The sequence below is a fragment of the Delphinapterus leucas genome, chromosome 18, assembly GCF_059928025.1.
Source record: "Delphinapterus leucas isolate spDelLeu-1000000601 "Yukka" chromosome 18, BTC_Dleu_Yukka2, whole genome shotgun sequence".
In the NCBI taxonomy this organism is placed as follows: Eukaryota; Metazoa; Chordata; class Mammalia; order Artiodactyla; family Monodontidae; genus Delphinapterus; species Delphinapterus leucas.
In genome coordinates, this window is record NC_143146.1 from 75,596,072 (window position 1) to 75,613,531 (window position 17,460).

Genomic DNA, 17,460 nt, shown 5'->3' on the forward strand with positions numbered 1-17,460 from the left:
ATTCCTTCCAACAGAGAGCTGGCTTCCCAGAGGAGGCTGCGGGGTAGCGGGGTGAGCAGAAGCAAGCATCCCCGCAACGTGACCGTGCAGCAGGGCACACGGACTAACAAGGCCTTCACAGGGCACTGAGGAAACTGAGGCACGAGGGTTTTGACGCGGAGGCCCAGTCACTGAAGGCCCCCCAGAAGAACAGAGGCTTCAGACTAGTCCTGGAGGATAGAGAGAGGGCAGCTAACTAAAAAGGATGCAGAAAAAAGGACAGGGGACTTCCCTGGTGTCGCAGGGGTTAAGAATCCGCCTGCCAGGGCTTCCCTGGTGGCGCAGTGGTTGAGAGTCCGCCTGCCGATGCAGGGGACGCGGGTTCGTGCCCCGGTGCGGGAAAATCCCACATGCCGCAGAGCGGCTGGGCCCGTGAGCCATGGCCGCTGAGCCTGCACGTCCGGAGCCTGTGCTCCACAACGGGAGAGGCCACAGCAGTGAGAGGCCCGCGTACCACACACACACAAAAAGAGAATCTGCCTGCCAAAGCAGGGGACATGGGTTCAAGCCCTGGTCTGGGAAGATCCCACATGCCATGGAGCAACTAAGCCTGTGCACCACAACTACTGAGCCTGCACTCTAGAGCCCACGAGCCACAACTACTGAGCCCCCGTATCACAACCATTGAAGCCTGTGTGCCTAGAGCCCAGGCTCTGCAACAAGAGAAGCCACCACAATGAGAAGCCCACGCACCGCCGACAAAGAGTAGCCCCTGCTCGCCGCAACTAGAGAAAAGCCCATGCGCAGCAACGAAGACCCAACACAGCCAAAAATTTAAATTAATTAATTAATTAATTAAAAAAGAAAAGAGGACAGGCACTTGACGTGGTTGTGAGGAATACCTACAACCTCACTAAGGTAGGAGCATACTGGGGACACACCCAAGAATTGGTAAAATTCTCCTGTGTGAACAGGCAAAACAGGTGAAAAAAGGGAGGCAGACGAGAAGCCTGGAGCCTATTTATGGAACATAAGAGAAGGAATGTCTTGATGGAACACGGTCTCTACAGGATAGAATCCAAAGCAGAGGCAGGAGGAGGGACCAGGAGAGGGTAAAGAGGTACAAGGTCTGTGAACATCGAAGGGGAAAGTTCTCTGAACTGAAGTCAAAGCTCTGACACTGATGAAGCAAATGCGAAGTCTGATGGCTTTTACCAGAGCTACTCAGAATTTACCTTAAAATAACAAGGCATGGACTCCCCTGGTGGCACAGTGGTTAAGAATCCACCTGCCAATGCAGGGGACACAGGTTCAATCCCTGGTCTGAGAAGACCCCACATGTCACAGAGCAACTAATCCTGTGCGCCACAACTACTGAGCCCACATGCCACAACTACAGAGCCTGCACACCACAACTACTGAAGCCCATGCACCTAGAGCCCGTGCTCCGCAACAAGAGAAGCCACTGCAATGAGAAGCCCGCGCACAGCAACAAAGACCCAACACAGCCAAAAATAAATAAAATATTTTTTTTAATAAGATAACAAGGCACAAAGCATTATGAATGGGGCCAAAAATAAATTAATTAATTAATTCTTCCACTGTAAATCACACACCCTGTACTGGAGTTTGACATTATCTGAGCAATTTAATTAACAGTTTCCACAAAGCCTGTATACCAGTATAGTGTCAATGCTGTTTATTTACCCAGACCATGATATTTTGGAACTAATGTGTAAACAAATGTATCTGTCTTCACATTTGAAGCTAACATCATACAACACGGTTGAAATCCAGATTTTAAGAACCAAAATCAAGGATTTTGACCCAAGCTACAAATGAGGTCCCAGTCACATTTCCCACATCTGTAAAGCAGCGACAAGGACACTCCTGGGCAGTTCAAAATGTGTGAGTTTTCTACATGACGTAAAAAGAAAAGGGGAAAAAAATGTTTCCATCCGTTTAATTAAAATATATAGAAAGATGGAAATAATAATCATTCCAAGAAAATATCCCAAAGTTTTAAAATTCAAATTTATCATTCAAAAAAATTTTGTCATTAAATTTTATTTTTCTGGAATTGCTGTGTAAGGAGATTGGCAAATCTTCTCTCAAAACAAAAAGCAATAAAACTGGACAAAATTGTCAAAAACAAGCTTGATGAAAACTATTAATGTGCATATCCAAAAACCTCAACAAACTTCAAACAGGATAAACTCAAAACTACTGAAAACCAACGAAGACGTTGAAAGCAGCAATAAAAAAATGACTCACGTACAAGGGAAAACTCAGTAAGAGTAACAGCTGACCTCATCGGTACAGTGGAGGTCAGAAGGAAAGAGGACGGTATATTCAAAGTACTGAAAAGAAAAGAATGTCAACCAAGAATTCCTACAAGAATTCTGTATCAGCAAAACTATCCTTCAAAAACAAAGGAGGGCTTCCTTGGTGGCGCGGTGGTTGGGAGTCCACCTGCCGGTGCGGGGGACGCAGGTTCATGCCCCGGTCCGGGAGGATCCCGTGTGCCACGGAGCGGCTGGGCCCATGGGCCGTGGCCACTGAGCCTGCGCGTCCGGAGCCTGTGCTCCGCAGCGGGGGAGGCCACGGCGGTGAGAGGCCTGAGTACTGCGGGAGAAAAGAAAACAAGAAAAAAAAGACAAAGGAGAAATTAAGACACTCTAAGATAAAAATTGGGATAATTTGTTGCTATCCAGTCTGCCTTACAAGAAATAATAAAGGAAATCCTCCAGGATGACAGGAAGTGGCACCAGACAGTAATTAAATCCACGTAAAGAAGCAGAGGGCAATAAAGTTAATTATATAGGAACTTATAAAAGACCATATAATTACATATTTTCTATACTTTCTTTTAGATTTAAAAAAGTAGGGCTTCCCTGGTGGCACAGTGGTTAAGAATCCGCCTGCCAATGCAGGGGACATGGGTTCGAGTTCTGGTCCAGGAAGATCCCACATGCCGTGGAGCAACTAAACCCATGCGCCACAACTACTGAGCCTGCGCTCTAGAGCCCGCGTGCCACAACTACTGAAGCCCGTGCGCCTAGAGCCCGTGCTCCACAACGAGAAGCCACCGCAATGAGAAGCCCGCGCACCGCAACGAAGAGGAGCCCCCACTTGCCGTAACTAGAGAAAGCCCGCACGTAGCAATGAAGACCCAATGCAGCCAAAAATAATAAATAAAATCTTTAAAAAATCATCTGAATATAAAACGATCCCCAAATGTGTCCACCTTCACTGCATCACGTGACTCATCTTTCGGTGCTTGAAGGGTGGGCATTGTCTACAACAGCCAACGGGCGGAGAAGGAGGGCACGGCCCACACACGTACATCACACTTGGAAGGATGGTCAGCTTCAACAAGGAGTCCGTTCGCCACTTACCCATCTCCTTGATGTACCAGTTCTTTCCTCCTTGAGACCCATTCCAGTACAGGGCTCCCACCGAGCTCACCAAGGCCATGACCAGGAGGATGCCAAAGAGTACCAGGATCTGCACATTAGTTACTTTCTCCACATTCGATCTCTTGAGAGGCGCTTTGGTGGAATTCTGTACGAGAGCATGTAAAGCCAGTAAGGGTCACAGAACACACTTGGGGGCAAAGAGCAGGGAGCAAAGGAGGTAAGTTAACCCAATTCAACAAAGAAAAAGTAGAAGACTATCTTTTTGTCAAATAACCAATGAGATTTAAAAGTGTCCTATGCTCTTGAATCAACAGCTAGTTTTAAATAAAGAAGAACACAGAAGACACACTGTCATTTTAAAAGGGCACATTTCAACTCTGCATGACTCAGTCTGTACTTCTTAATTTTAGCATAAAATTAGCTACTTTCACCACCTTAGAATACAGGTTCCAAATCATTTAAGCCCAGTTTAAAAGAAATCAGGCGGCTGCTAATTCAAGAGAAACCAAGATTCTACATCACAAAAGTCTAGAATCTTCAAAGTAATAACGTAGCTCTATAATTAACACACAGAGAGCTATTTTAAGCCCAGGAGCTCAGAATTTGTGAAAAGACATACACAAACACACACACACATCAATAATGCAAAATAGAACAACAGGTGTCAAAATAAATGGATGGATAAAGAGTCCATTTGGAAAACTATGAACAAGAAACAAGCAAGAAGAGCCGGGGAAGCTCTGGTGGCCAGTGGAAATCTGAACGGGGTCCTAAACCACAAACAGAATGTGGGCAGGAAGTTACGACGAAAGTGGAAAGACAGCCCAGCCATCTGTAAATGCTCATGGCCTGCCTTCTCACTGCCGGTGGGGAGACCAGCCCAGCTAGAGAACAAGCCAGTGTCGGGAGTCAGTCCAGAAAGGTTCATTAAAACCAGATTCAAGGACCACTGCACATCAGGTTTGGAACTATATCCCCTCAGCAGTGGAAAAGTCAATAGAACTGTTGGCCCCGGACAGTTATTCACTTGAAGTCATTTTATTTAAAAAAATCCTGAAGGCAGTTGTGGTGGGCAGAGTAACCGCCCTCCTCAGTGACATCCAGGTCCTAATACCTGGACCAATGAATATGTTACTTTATATGGCAAAGGGGCTTCTCCGGTGTGATTAAATAAATGCCCTTGACTTGGGGAGATTAACTTGAATTATCCAAATGGGCCCGATTTAATCACACAGGTCTTTAAAAGCACAAAAACAAGAGATCCTTTCCCAGTTACGGTCAGAGGGAGATATGAGTACAGACAAATGGCCAAAGAGATCCAGCACTGAGGCCCTGAAGACAGAGGAGGGGTGGTCATAAACCAAGGAACTCCAGGAGCCTCTAGAAGGCAAGGAATGGAGCCTCCCCTAGAACCTCCTAGAATGTTCTAAAAAGGAAGGCTGCCTGGCTGACATCATGATGTGGGTGAGACCCAGAGCAGACTTCCGACCTACAGAACTGTAACCTAAGAGCTTCGTGTTGCTTTAAGCCACTACGTTTGTGTCATTTGTTGTGGTAGCGACAGGAAACTAACACGTAACACAGCAGATGGTAACAACCCCTTCCTGGAGGAGGACAGACCCTGGACTAGATCAGAAGCCAGGAGTGGACGGGGGAGATGGCGGGAGCTTCAGTCCACTGTCTCCGTCCACAAGTCATGAGCCTTGTCCCTTTACAGGCAATACTGATACGCAAGATCAGGTGATCTGAATACTTGCAAGGCACTGACTGGCCATGAAAAATGGTGCCTTGGGCCAGACTTGAGTTAGCACTCTCTCTTCATCTTCCCAACCCACCTGATCCCTAACAGAGCTAGGATGAAAATGTCTCCGAATATAAGGATACAAATAAAGTCACAACATGAAAACAAAACCGAGATGAAAATGAGTGGCAATTCATTCCTACATTCCATCGAGTAGCTCATACCACAAGGTGGCTGAAACTCATCTGAATTCTATCCCCGAACCCAGGACTGCTGCGACCATGACCATGGCTTTCCACGGGGGTGGGGAGTCGGGGGCTTGCAACGCTGGTGATTTTGCAGCCCTGTGAGTATCTAAACAGCACGGCTGCATTTCCTCTGCATATACTCTTTTTCCCACTTCACTTTAAGTCGCTGAATTATCTGTCCTTTAAAGACTTTTAAAAACATTCCTCTAGAATCTAAATGGAAATCCATCAGTAAAGGACAACTTACCAATCAAATATCATCTCAAGGTCGATGGGGTCGACACATCACCTTTGGCCTCACGGCAAGAGCCAGAAGACCAATTTCAAGACCGCCTACCCCAATCTTTTAAAAGCTAATCTTATTTTTAATAAACATTCGCTGGAGGCACAAGCAGAAAAAAATTTACAATAAACGTTATTTCTATGACTCCATGACTTTATTGACTTTTGACCTTTCCCAGTGGTTGAACCCTGGCCAGTTAATAGGATTAAGAAAAGTTATGTTTCATCCAATACAAGAGCAACAACCCAACACTTCAGGCTTCAGCCCATGCACTTAGGAAAGCCGGGCTCTAGCTACTCACCCCCATCCCCTGAGCATTCCACCTTGCAGTGGTGAGCTTGTAATGTCAAATTCCTACTAGCATTAAAAGTTCTTCTCCAAAATCCTTAGAAAATACTACTTTTGAGTATTGGAGTTCGAAATAGAAATAGACCAAAATGTCAGATTTTGAAAAAGCTTAAATCTGGCCTGAATTTTACACGTTTCATTCCCTTCGAAGACAGCAGTCAGCAGAGTACTAGTTAAGACAAGGACTCGGGAGCCAGGCTGCCTAGGTTGGAATCCCAGCTCTCTCTCTTACTGGGTATGTAACTTTGCTAACTTACTGAGAGATGCCTCAGTGCACTCATCTAGAAAACAAAAACAAAAATAGTATCTTCTTCATAGGGCCGCTGTGAGGAATCAGTGAGTTAACACGTGAGAATTTCTTGGAGCAATGCACGGGGCACTGTGTGCTGGAATTACTGTGACAATCTCTCTTTCCCATTAAATCAACCAACAGAAACATCAGACATTGAAATATTTCTACATGTAACTACACTCAACATGAAACGAGGAACTCTGAAGTAGGAGAGTAGAAGGCACTGAGGTGAGAGTTTAAAAATCAAAAAAAGTAGGGGCTTCCCTGGTGGCGCAGTGGTTGAGAGTCCGCCTGCCGATGCAGGGGACACGGGTTCGTGCCCCGGTCCGGGAGGATCCCACATGCCGCGGAGCGGCTGGGCCCGTGAGCCATGGCCGCTGGGCCTGTGCGTCCGGAGCCTGTGCTCCGCAACGGGAGAGGCCACAACAGTGAGAGGCCCGCGTACCACAAAAAAAAAAAAAAAAAGTAGAAGAACCCTAAAGCAATTGTGTTTCCTCTCTGTGGTCAAGTAGCACAAGTAGAGACAACGTATGTTATCTCACCAACAGGATGGCTTCCAGCTATGTGTGTTGTATTATATTCCTTTCAAAAGCTTGTTATTTTTACTCATTGTTCGAGCCCTAAAGGCACAGCGAGTCCAGCACAGGTGTTTCTGGGGCTCTGGATTGTTCTGTACTTGAGCAGTCAACATGTAATAAGCCATTCAAAGAGGTTTATCACATGTAGGTGCAAGGAAGGCACCCAGCACACTCACGGGGATGCAAACATCACGGGGTAACTTGCTCACTGAAGGGAGGATGGAATTATTTTTAAGTGTCACTTCATTGATCTCTTACACCTCAGCTGCAAAGCTGTTTTACCAACGTACGATCTAGGGAAACAGCAACGTACCCTGAAAAGAAAAAACTCCAGGGTACAAGGAATCTTGGGGAGTGGTTACATTTGTAAAATGTACAACCTGAAAACTAGTCTTGGGGCCCTGCCCGCATCTGAGCGAGCGCCTTGTGATCTGTCACTTCATTGTAAAAACACAAGTGATCTGTGGTGAGCGGGGCTCCCAGTGTTAGGCGGTTGTGGCGGGTGCTGGCCTGGGGGAGTCTGAGGACACTCGCTAGGTGGCAGGGGGCTCGGCTCTTCACCCAGAGAAAGTCTGCGCACACAGCTGCTCAGACCCAAGACACTTTACACATCCTAGTCAGTGCGCGTGCACACGCACACACACACACAGAGAACACACACACAGAACACACAGAAAACACACACACACACAGAACACACACACACACACAGAGAGAACATACACACACACAGAGAACACACACACACACATAGAACAAACAGAAAACACACACACACAGAAAACACACAGACACACACACACACAGAACACACACAGAACACACACACACACACAGAACACACACAGAACACACACACAGAGAACATACACACACACACACAGAACAAACAGAAAACACACACACAGAACACACACACACACAGATAACACACACACACACACAGAACACACAGAAAACACACACACACAGAACACACAGAAAACACACATACACACAGACACACACACACAGAACACACACACACACACAGAGAACACACAGACACAGAGAACACACACACGCAGACACACACACACACACACACACACCTTCCTCTATAACCATCCCACCACATGTGCGGCCTCGCAGTCCCCGGGCCCTCCCCTCCTTCCTGCTCCTGCCTCACCCCCCACCCCGAGGACGCCCCTCCCCTGAGGTCCCCCAGCAGGGGCTGCTCCGTGCAGACTCACGTGCTTCAGAAGACAGCACTGCTGAACGGATGCTCGGGGTCCGGTCATACTTCCGACACCTGCTGCCTCTAACGCTGTGTTAAAAACCCCCTTGTAAAATTCCTGCCATCTGGCTACACGCCCTTCTGCCTCTTCTCTCAGCAAGTCCACCGGCTCTCCCCTCCCCCCACTCCCTAAAGACTTGAGCCACCGGTGACAGCATCCATCTCTACCCCGGCCCGGCCACGCCCCATCATCACCAAATGCCGTGGTCCCTCCATCCTCCACCCCGCAACACTGAACGCCTCCAACAGCTGCGCTTCAGCTTCCTGCCCCTGGGTCTCTCCACTCCACAAACCCTCCGCCCCAGGACATCAAAGCCAAGCCCCCTGCACACCGAGGCCTGTCATGCAGCAGCTCCAACAATCTTCTTCCACTCCAGTGAGTCTCTCTGCCCCACCCCCCGCCCGCCCCGTCTGCACTGCGTTACCCAGCTGGTGTGGACACAGGGCTCTATCACTCCGTCGGCTCTAATCAATGGTTAACTCTCTCCTCCTACACCACTTGAGGAGTGAACCAACACAACAGCCTTCCTTCTTCAACATGACATCTGAAGTGTGCTTCTTAGTATCTGGTCAACTGACACCTCCAAACCTGGGCTGGATGACCTTCCATGTGGACCCCCAGCACCCCGTAACGACACACGCATCACACTTTCATCTCTCCACTCTGTAATCCCCACCACTCCCAAGTCTGCCTGGTTCCCAGGGGTGAGACTGTGCCTTTCACTATTGTACCCACACAGCCTGGCACAAGATATGGTGCACGGTGGCCACGAAACACTTTTAAATCAAGAAATATTGCCAGATCTGTGCTTTAGAAGTCACACAAAAGGGCAGACAAGCTGAAAAACCAATCCTCGTTAACAGCGACCATTAGCAAAATAAGATGCCAAGTGATACCGAAGAAATGTAAGAAATGACATGTAGGGGCACTGATTTATGCAGGATTTCAAAGCTGTCTGGCAAAATATGTCATAAAAGAAATGTGAGCTACAAAGTCACAGATAATAATTTTTAAAACTTAACAGGGAGAAAAAACAAAATCATTTTAGTATTTTTTTCTCTTTGGTATATGACATGAAGAATAAACATGAATTCAAAGATAGCTGATTTTCAATTGCCTAGAATTCAGTTAAATAAGACAACTTCCTATAAAATCTTAATTAACGGGGTGTGGAGGAGAAGTAAAGAGAGAAATAAAGAGGTTAGAACAAATCCCCCCTCGTGTTCGAAGATAAAATAGGTGAGGCCTGACTGTCCCATTAAATCCAGCAAACAAAGACTGTTGATATTTCAGGCAAGGGGTAACAAATACTTGATACAGTAACAGAAAGTCAGGAGGAACTACCTAGGAACCAAAATAAAAGCACCTCCTTTCCATATTTAGGTTCACAGAGAAAGCTTAAGGTTCCTAAATGCAAAACCTGCATTTTCTACCCACTACTCCATAAAAAACAGAAAAAACGACTAAAATCAGCATTGTTTTTCAGCAGAGAAATGTTTTACCTGCATGAGTTTGGTGTCGTGTCCAGTATAAACAACTATGCCAAACACCCACTGAGTATTTCTAAGCTGTGTACCTCTTAATAAGATCTGGTCGGGCCCAAGGGCAACAGGGCTAAAAATAAGAAACAACATTTATATTTAATGATACTTTGAAAAAATGAGCATGAATATTCCCCTTAAACATAAACCCACAATACATCAACTGTTTCCTTTAGTCAAATTTGGACTATTTCACTGGGACACAGGGGCCATAAAGGTTACCCCTGGCTTAATCTACCCAAGGTTTATCTCATCCATTCATCAACACAGAAAAAGGTTTTTTTTTTTTTTCTCCTATAAAACGTTAAAAGGAAATTGTGTCTCTTATAACTCTCTTATGAAACTCAGTATCTGAAAAGGAAATTAAGATAACCAGAAGTTTATTCATTTGGGAAAGTCAGTTTCTAGACTCTAAGAAAAAAAAAAAGCTACAATAACAAATCTGTCAAAGCTAACTTAATGATTAAATAAAAGTCTGAGTGATAATTTAGAAATTTAAAGTGGGAGTCTACAAAACAGCCCTGTGTACTACATGAAACCGAGAAGGGTGTCACACTTAGACTTGTCAGAGTTATTCTGGGTTGATTCCCGTGATCGGGTCCTTCCCTTTGGGTCTGTTCAAAACATAAAGGTGGAGACCACTGGTAAGGAGCATGCAGGTTGAAGATAAGCAGGAGAGAGAAACCACGCCCCAATGTAACAACAAAAAAAATGACTCAAATGATAAGTGCCAAGAGGGCAAAGACAACAGAATAGAGACAACAGGGCAGTGAACGTTCTGAAGGAAGGGTAACTGGTCCTTCCATTCAACTTGCTAAAAACACAGACTACTTAGAAGAAAGCAAAGGGAAAGAAGATGTTTCTCTAATAAATGTCAGCTCTTACACGCTTCAGACATCTCTCTTCTGCTTTTCTGGACAATTTTACGCAGCCAAAATCAACTACCCTCCTCCCTGGCGTGTAATACACACAGAAAGACCAGGCCAGTTCTGTGAAGCTCACTTCAGACCCTCGGGATATTTTCTTGCCAAAAATCAGGTCTCTCCTTAAATTTAAGGGAAGGTTTAAATGGATTAAAACGGTGTTTCAAGAAAAGCTCAGTCTCCCATATCTAAGCTAAACACGAAGAAATCTGTTTTAAAAATATTATGAAAGCAGAAAACAGATTGATATTTGCCAAAGCTCCTGTAATTCTTAGTCACATTAAAAATAAATTAAAAGAAAATCCACTAAGACAAGAGGAAGCGATACCTTTCCCCATCCAAGTTCAAGTTTCCGGTGAAATCGTAGAGGTGGCGATTGGGCCCTTCACACTCTATGCTCCCAGACAACTTCATCAGCACCTCCCTCACCTGCATGTCAGCCGTGTGACTCACACCCTGAAACGTTCAACCCAAAGAGGAGACTGAACACAGTCTTCCAGGTTTACGAATGACACTCAGCATATCCCTACTGTTAATCAAAAGGAAATAATGAATCAACTAAAATGGAATAGTTGGGTGGGGTCCTCAAGCTACCAGCCCTTCAGGATGGCCTTCACAGGCATCTTCGGTCACAGCAACCTAATACAAAAGGTTTGGAAGAATTCAATATATAACAACAGTTTTGTTTCAATTAATAACTCATTTTGACACAAATTTTCTGCTGTACCAAGTTGCATCTGACGATTCTGTCCACATATCTTTCTTTTCTATCTTAGATATTTGACTTAGACTTTTTTTTCTCTTTAAAGAAGAGTTACAGGGTGCTAGATATCACACTATGTTAAAGGGGTACTTTATTCTGTGTTTACGGCCACGTTAGGGTACAGCTAATGGAGTGTGCTTTCTGTAAAGGGTTTGGGTATGTTGATTATGACTTTAGCATGGATGTGTCAGCACAGTGGTGGTCCTGACTCTGTGCTTCATTGAATTCTTTCCTCCAGAAAAAGCACTGACTGGTACGTGAGGGGAGCACCGTCGCCATTTGGGCCCCATAACAATGCAAGTCATAAAAGGTGACGTTTTACCTGACGTATTTTAAGGTTCGTCTCCCCATCGAGATTGGCTGTTTCAACATAACACATTGCCTGAGGTTCACTAAGGAGAGAAAAAAAAAAAAAGTTGAGTAAGGTCCCCTCCACCAATTCACAGCTCAGAAAGCCTCAACCATGGAAACTCCGCTGACCACCACGGGAATAGTGACTGATGAGACAGACAGGACAGACGGACAGGTGTGTGGAGAGCACAGCGCCAAGGCGAGCTGTCTCTCCAATGATCTACCCGCACAGGCCCCACAAAACGGCCGCCCGACTCCAAGTGGACAGAAATAACAGAGGATGCATGGGAAGGGGACAGGCCTGTGACGGGAAACAAGAGGTCCCAGCTAAGACCGCCCAGTGGGCTCAGGTGACCCTGAAAGTCAGAGGCTGGCCTGCCCTTGACCAAAACAGCCGCCCAGACCAGGCCAGGCCAGCACACATACCTTCTGAAGGAGATTACGGCCAGAGGAACTGAGAAATCAAGGCATAGGCTTGGCAGGGTTTTTCTTCCCTGCAGTTTTTACTATGTCAACAGGTAACCTTTTAATCAAAACACCTGATTTTAAGGACAGAAAACTCAAAGAATAGATACAGAGTATAGCACCTGCCATGCTTAAACATAAGCATGGCAGATACTATACTCCTACTTGGATGTTCAGGTCCAGGGAGCATCGATGGGTTTAACAGATTCTATGACCACCAGCTACTTACAATCTCCTGGCACTGCCCTTCCTGGCCGTGTGGCCTCAGCGAGTTCAACGATCTCTCTGTAGCCCTTGTTTTTTCATGTACCAAGTAAGGCTGTCAAGGGCTGTTGGGAAGATTAAATGGGGTCATGTGCTCAAAGGGCCACTTGGGACAAACACCAGGGAACCTGGAAAATGTGATGTCAGCTCAGGCAATCCTTATTCAAAGCTGGCTTTCTGAGGGTCACACCCAAAACTCATATCCCAAACTATCTCAAGTGATCAACATTTTACTATTTCTGAGAGCTTCTCTGTTACTAATCAATAGGGACAAACATGAATCCTGCCCCATGTATATGGGGCCTTTCCCCCTCTACAGGCCTGGGGTCCTTTTATTAAACCTTTTACCTCAAGCAGAAAATTTGTGCTAAGCCTTAAAATCTGACAAAATAAGTGATTCAATCCCATAAAAGAGAGTCTGTCTGCACTCAAACACATGCGGTGGGAGATCTGATGCCCAGCAGCACGTCAGCACAGGGAGGTTTAGTCTTGGCATCATCTAATTTAATCTTGCACTCAAACAGAAGTTTATTCTTATCCTGATTCTGGCTTTCCTTCTTTGATATATACTTTTACGTATCATCCAAGGAAAAGTCAAGGACTGTGTTGTTTATCGTTTACACCATTTGGTGCTGACACCTCTGTAGCACAAAATTACCTAAAAAACACGGCAATGGTGCTTAGAGAGAAAGGGGGCAAAATACGGACCATCTACAAGTCATGTGCACACTGAGAAGTGCCCGTGGGTCTCTGAACTGCCGTAAGGGGAGGCATTCGATTCTGCGGAGAAGGCTGCTGGCTGGACCCACCAGAGCCGCTCCTGAAGTTTCAGACATGCTGTGACCTGGATGCTACCAAACAAATCACTCCACTGCTCTGGAATGTATCCCCACAAACGAGGAATAGCCCAGAACAGCCATGAGATGAAAGTGAATCAATAAATATAAAAAGACTTCAGAAAAAAAGTACAAAGAAATGAATGGAAGAAAGAAAACTCAGGGTTAAGGCAAAAAAATGCAAAGAAGTAAAGGAAGAAAAAGCGGGGGAGAGGGTGGTGACCCAGGGGGTGCAGAAAAGGTAGCTGGAGGCTTCTGCAGGCACTAGGTAACAATCCATTGTTTTCAACACCGATTTCAAAACCATGCCACAAGCCACCTGACCTGGAGGACAGCAGGACCACATCTGCGGGAAGACACTGCCCGTTGACGACCTTCACGATGTCTCCCACGGCTACCTAGAACACAAGAACAAGGACCAAGAAACATGAGAGACAGGAAAGCGCAAATGGTGATAAAAGTGGTTAAACATCAGGAGAAAAAAATTACTGTATAAGTGTGCCGTGAAGTTTAAGGCAGAGAAGCTCAAATTCTTTTCCTCGACAAGAATAAAAGGAACATTTCAATACAGACAAAAGGCAATACTGCCTTTCTGCAATGATGCCGAACGAAGAAGAAAAAAAAGGAGAAGAAAAAAGATGAGTCAAAACAACCATCAGGTTTCACTTTCTCACTGGCTTACAGATACATGCACATCTATCCCCACAGCTGTGGGCAGCAGGGTAAGCGGTTAAGTGCACAGCTCGAGAGCCTGCCTGGACGCCTGGGTCAAATCCCCCGTGGGACCCGTTCCTAGTGCACATAAACCTTGAGCAACTCATGCAAACTCTGGTGCCTCACTTTTCCCATCTGTCCAACGAGGTCATCAGCACATATTTCATGGGGTTATTGTGGGGATCGACTGAGTTAACACAGGCAAATTTCTTCTGTTTCACATCTGGGGAAACTGAGATACAAAGTGAAATACGGGGTCATGGTCACAAAACCAGTGAGTGTTAGAGCCAGGACTCAAAACCAAGCCATCGGGCTGGAAGCCCAGTGGTCTGATTAAAAGGTAATACTAAATTCATGCAGGAACAATGCATCTCAAAGGTCCCCTGGAAATACTCCACGTGAAACAGATCCGTGTGGCCTCAAGAAATTGCCAGAAAAGAATCACAGAAGCCCCCAAGCCACGGAGCCTTCCCAGGACAAACCTCTCCCCCACATCCTCTGCTTTAGCTCCTGGCTGAAGTACCTAGATAACAGCATGTGATGCACACTTCCTGGGTCGTTTTACAGATGTTAAAACCCCCACCAAATAGGAGAAATTAACTACTTGATGACCATGAGCACATAGCCCCCAGACCTGCTGGCACCTAAGAACGATAATGTTAAACCTGTGCACCACCCTGTTACTACCATCAACCAATCACAGAACTGTACACAAGCTGATCACCTACCCTGGGATGCCCCTCCCTCACCTGGCCTTTAAAGATGCTTTGCTGAAACCCTTTGGGGAGTTCGGGTGTTTTGAGAACTAGCCACCTGGACTCCTTGCTTGGCACCTGCAATAAAGACTGCACTTACCAGCACTGCTTATTGTAGAGGCTGTCCTTCCTCCATTGTATGTTCTTGCCTCCTTTGTCGTAAATTAGGTGCCATAAATTAGGTGTCATAAATATGTGTGTGGGTTTATCTCTGGGCATTCTATCCAGTACCATTGATCTATATTTCTGTTTTTGTGCCAGTACCATACTGTCTTGATTACTGTAGCTTTGTGGTATAGTTTGAAGTTGGGGAGCCTGATTCCTCCAACTCCATTTTTCTTTCTCAAGATTGCTTTGGCTCTTCGGGGTCTTTTGTGTTTCTATACAAATTGTAAAATGTTTTGTTCTAATTCTGTGAAGAATGCCAATGGAATATTACTCAGTCATAAGAAGGAACGAAAATGAGTTATTTGTAGTGAGGTGGATGGACCTAGAGTCTGTCATACAGAGAGAAGTCAGAAAGAGAAAAACAAATACTGTATGCTAACACACATATATGGAATCTAAAAAAAAAAATAATAGTATTGATGAACCTAGTTGCAGGGCAGGAATAAAGATGTAGACGTAGAGAACAGACTTGAGGACATGGAGTGGGAGGGGGAAGCTGGGGCGAAGTGAGAGTAGCATCGACATATATACACTACCGAATGTAAAATAGATAGCTAGTGGGAAGCAGCCACATAGCACAGGGAGATCAGCTCGGTGCTTTGCGATGACCTAGAGGGGTGGGATAGGGAGGGTGGAAGGGAGGCTCAAGAGGGAGGGGATATGGGGACATATGTATGCATATGGCTGATTCGCTTTGTTGTACAACAGAAACTAACACAGTATTGTGAAGCAATTACACTCCAATAAAGATTTAAAAATAATAATAAAATAAAGCACATGCATATACCTATTCAGAAATCTAAAAAAGAAAAAGACTGCACTTCCCTTCACCACGTCCCTGTGTCAGCAGATTGGCTTTACTGCAGGCGGGCAAGCGGACTTACGTTTGGTTCAGTAACAAAAGGGCACTATGTTTTCTGTTTCCTATTCTAATCCATGTTACTCATCTCTTTGAAATCAAGAATTGTAAAAACAAAAAACAAAAACAAAAAAAACCCACTGCATCTTACAATCCAGGAAAACGGCCTGACAGGTGACTGTGTTTAATATTTTATCAGGACAAAGGAATGTTGCTAAAAGTCATCCTATTAGTGCCTTGATTTGCTTATCAAAGTGTGTGGGTAAGTCTAAGGAATCGGGCTCAGCATCAAGAAGGGTGGTGAAAATTAAATTTCAGAGCCTCTGTACATCTGAAGTTCGTATCCAGCTTAAAGGCAAAAGAAAGGCAGGGGCCATGCTTAATTCTTATCTGCATCCCCAACGTCTAACACTGCCTCTGGCACATACTAAGAGCTCCATTTAAAACAACAAAATCCTTTTTTAATTGAAATAAAAATGCAGGTGGCAAAACGTAACAGGTATTTGGTTGATGGGTTGGTTTTTTTCTCTCCAAATGTGTGTAGGAAACAGTAATGAGCTTTAGGGATCTGAAGCCATCCACTCCTAGATCCAGAATTCTGAGATCATCACTCCATTTTCTACTGTTTCAAGGAGTGTCAACAGCCCAAATTCAAATAATCCTCCACTCCTGCCAGTATGAGCGCCTTCCTGGGGAGGGGAGGGGCAACAGGAACATCAGGGAGAGAGGCCACTCCTAAGTGCCGTGGGAGTTCTCAAGTTCCCATGGCACGCTAGGAGCATTGCTACCATCTGTGAAGGCAAGAATCTCCAAGCACCTGACCGAGAACCACACACTTCCCAATGAGAGTGAGGTCAATTAATATTTACAACACAGGGCTTCCGGATGGCTACCCAGGTTAAGGTGTTATCACAAAACACTACCAAGGGGCTTAATGGATCTCCTGTAACAAAGTAAAAAGAAAATGACAGCCAAAAGGAAGGCTGCGGTTACCACACCACGGGCATCCTGCAGACTCGCAAGGTCATAGAGGCGTTTTAAAACAATTTATTAAATGTTTAGCAAGAGATACTATTATTGTTACTCTTCTAAAATGTAGTTTTCTTCTGAAATCATGTTAATCAGCTTTGAGCCTTGGAGTCATGAGAGTCACCCCCTAAAAACATCTTATGACCATTAAGTTCCAGCCACAACAGAGGCTCACTGAAAAAGCTAATTTTAGTAGCCAGAGAACACCCAGATGGCACGGGATATTTCTTCTCAATCTTCTATTTATCACTAGTAACAACCAAATCACCACGCCGTTCTCAAACCCCGCCGACCTCGTAACTCCAGCGAGGCAAACGCTCCTTGCTCTTGTAAAGCTAAAAGCAGCAACTTTCAGCCTCAAAACCCACCTAAGATGGTTCCCAGCCCCCAGTCTACCACTTCTTATATTCAGGACTAATTACAAACCCAAACTCTTTCCACCAAAAATGTCAGAAGGGAGAATTTCAAAAGTTAAAAAAAAAAAAATCTTTAAAAGAGTGCATTGAGATAAAGAGAACAACAGAAGACCAGGGGAAAACGTTTCTTTACTTGGATTCAGAAACTAGAAAGTGATTTGAAATTTCAGAAATATCCATCAGGGGCAATGAATTTCCCAGCTCTGAACTG

At 45.1% G+C, this 17,460-nt stretch overlaps 1 protein-coding gene across 1 annotated transcript in view; it reads right to left on the reverse strand.

Annotated features, from left to right (window-relative positions):
• ATP8A2 (ATPase phospholipid transporting 8A2) overlaps positions 1 to 17,460 on the reverse strand; it is a 444,846-nt gene that overhangs the window by 395,583 nt on the left and 31,803 nt on the right. The window contains exons 6-10 of the mRNA XM_022574515.2: positions 13,633 to 13,706; positions 11,715 to 11,784; positions 10,958 to 11,085; positions 9,668 to 9,779; positions 3,378 to 3,543 (exon numbers count right to left, since the gene is read on the reverse strand). Coding sequence (XP_022430223.2) covers positions 3,378 to 3,543; positions 9,668 to 9,779; positions 10,958 to 11,085; positions 11,715 to 11,784; positions 13,633 to 13,706 — 550 coding nt within the window. The remainder of the gene's footprint in view (positions 1 to 3,377; positions 3,544 to 9,667; positions 9,780 to 10,957; positions 11,086 to 11,714; positions 11,785 to 13,632; positions 13,707 to 17,460) is intronic.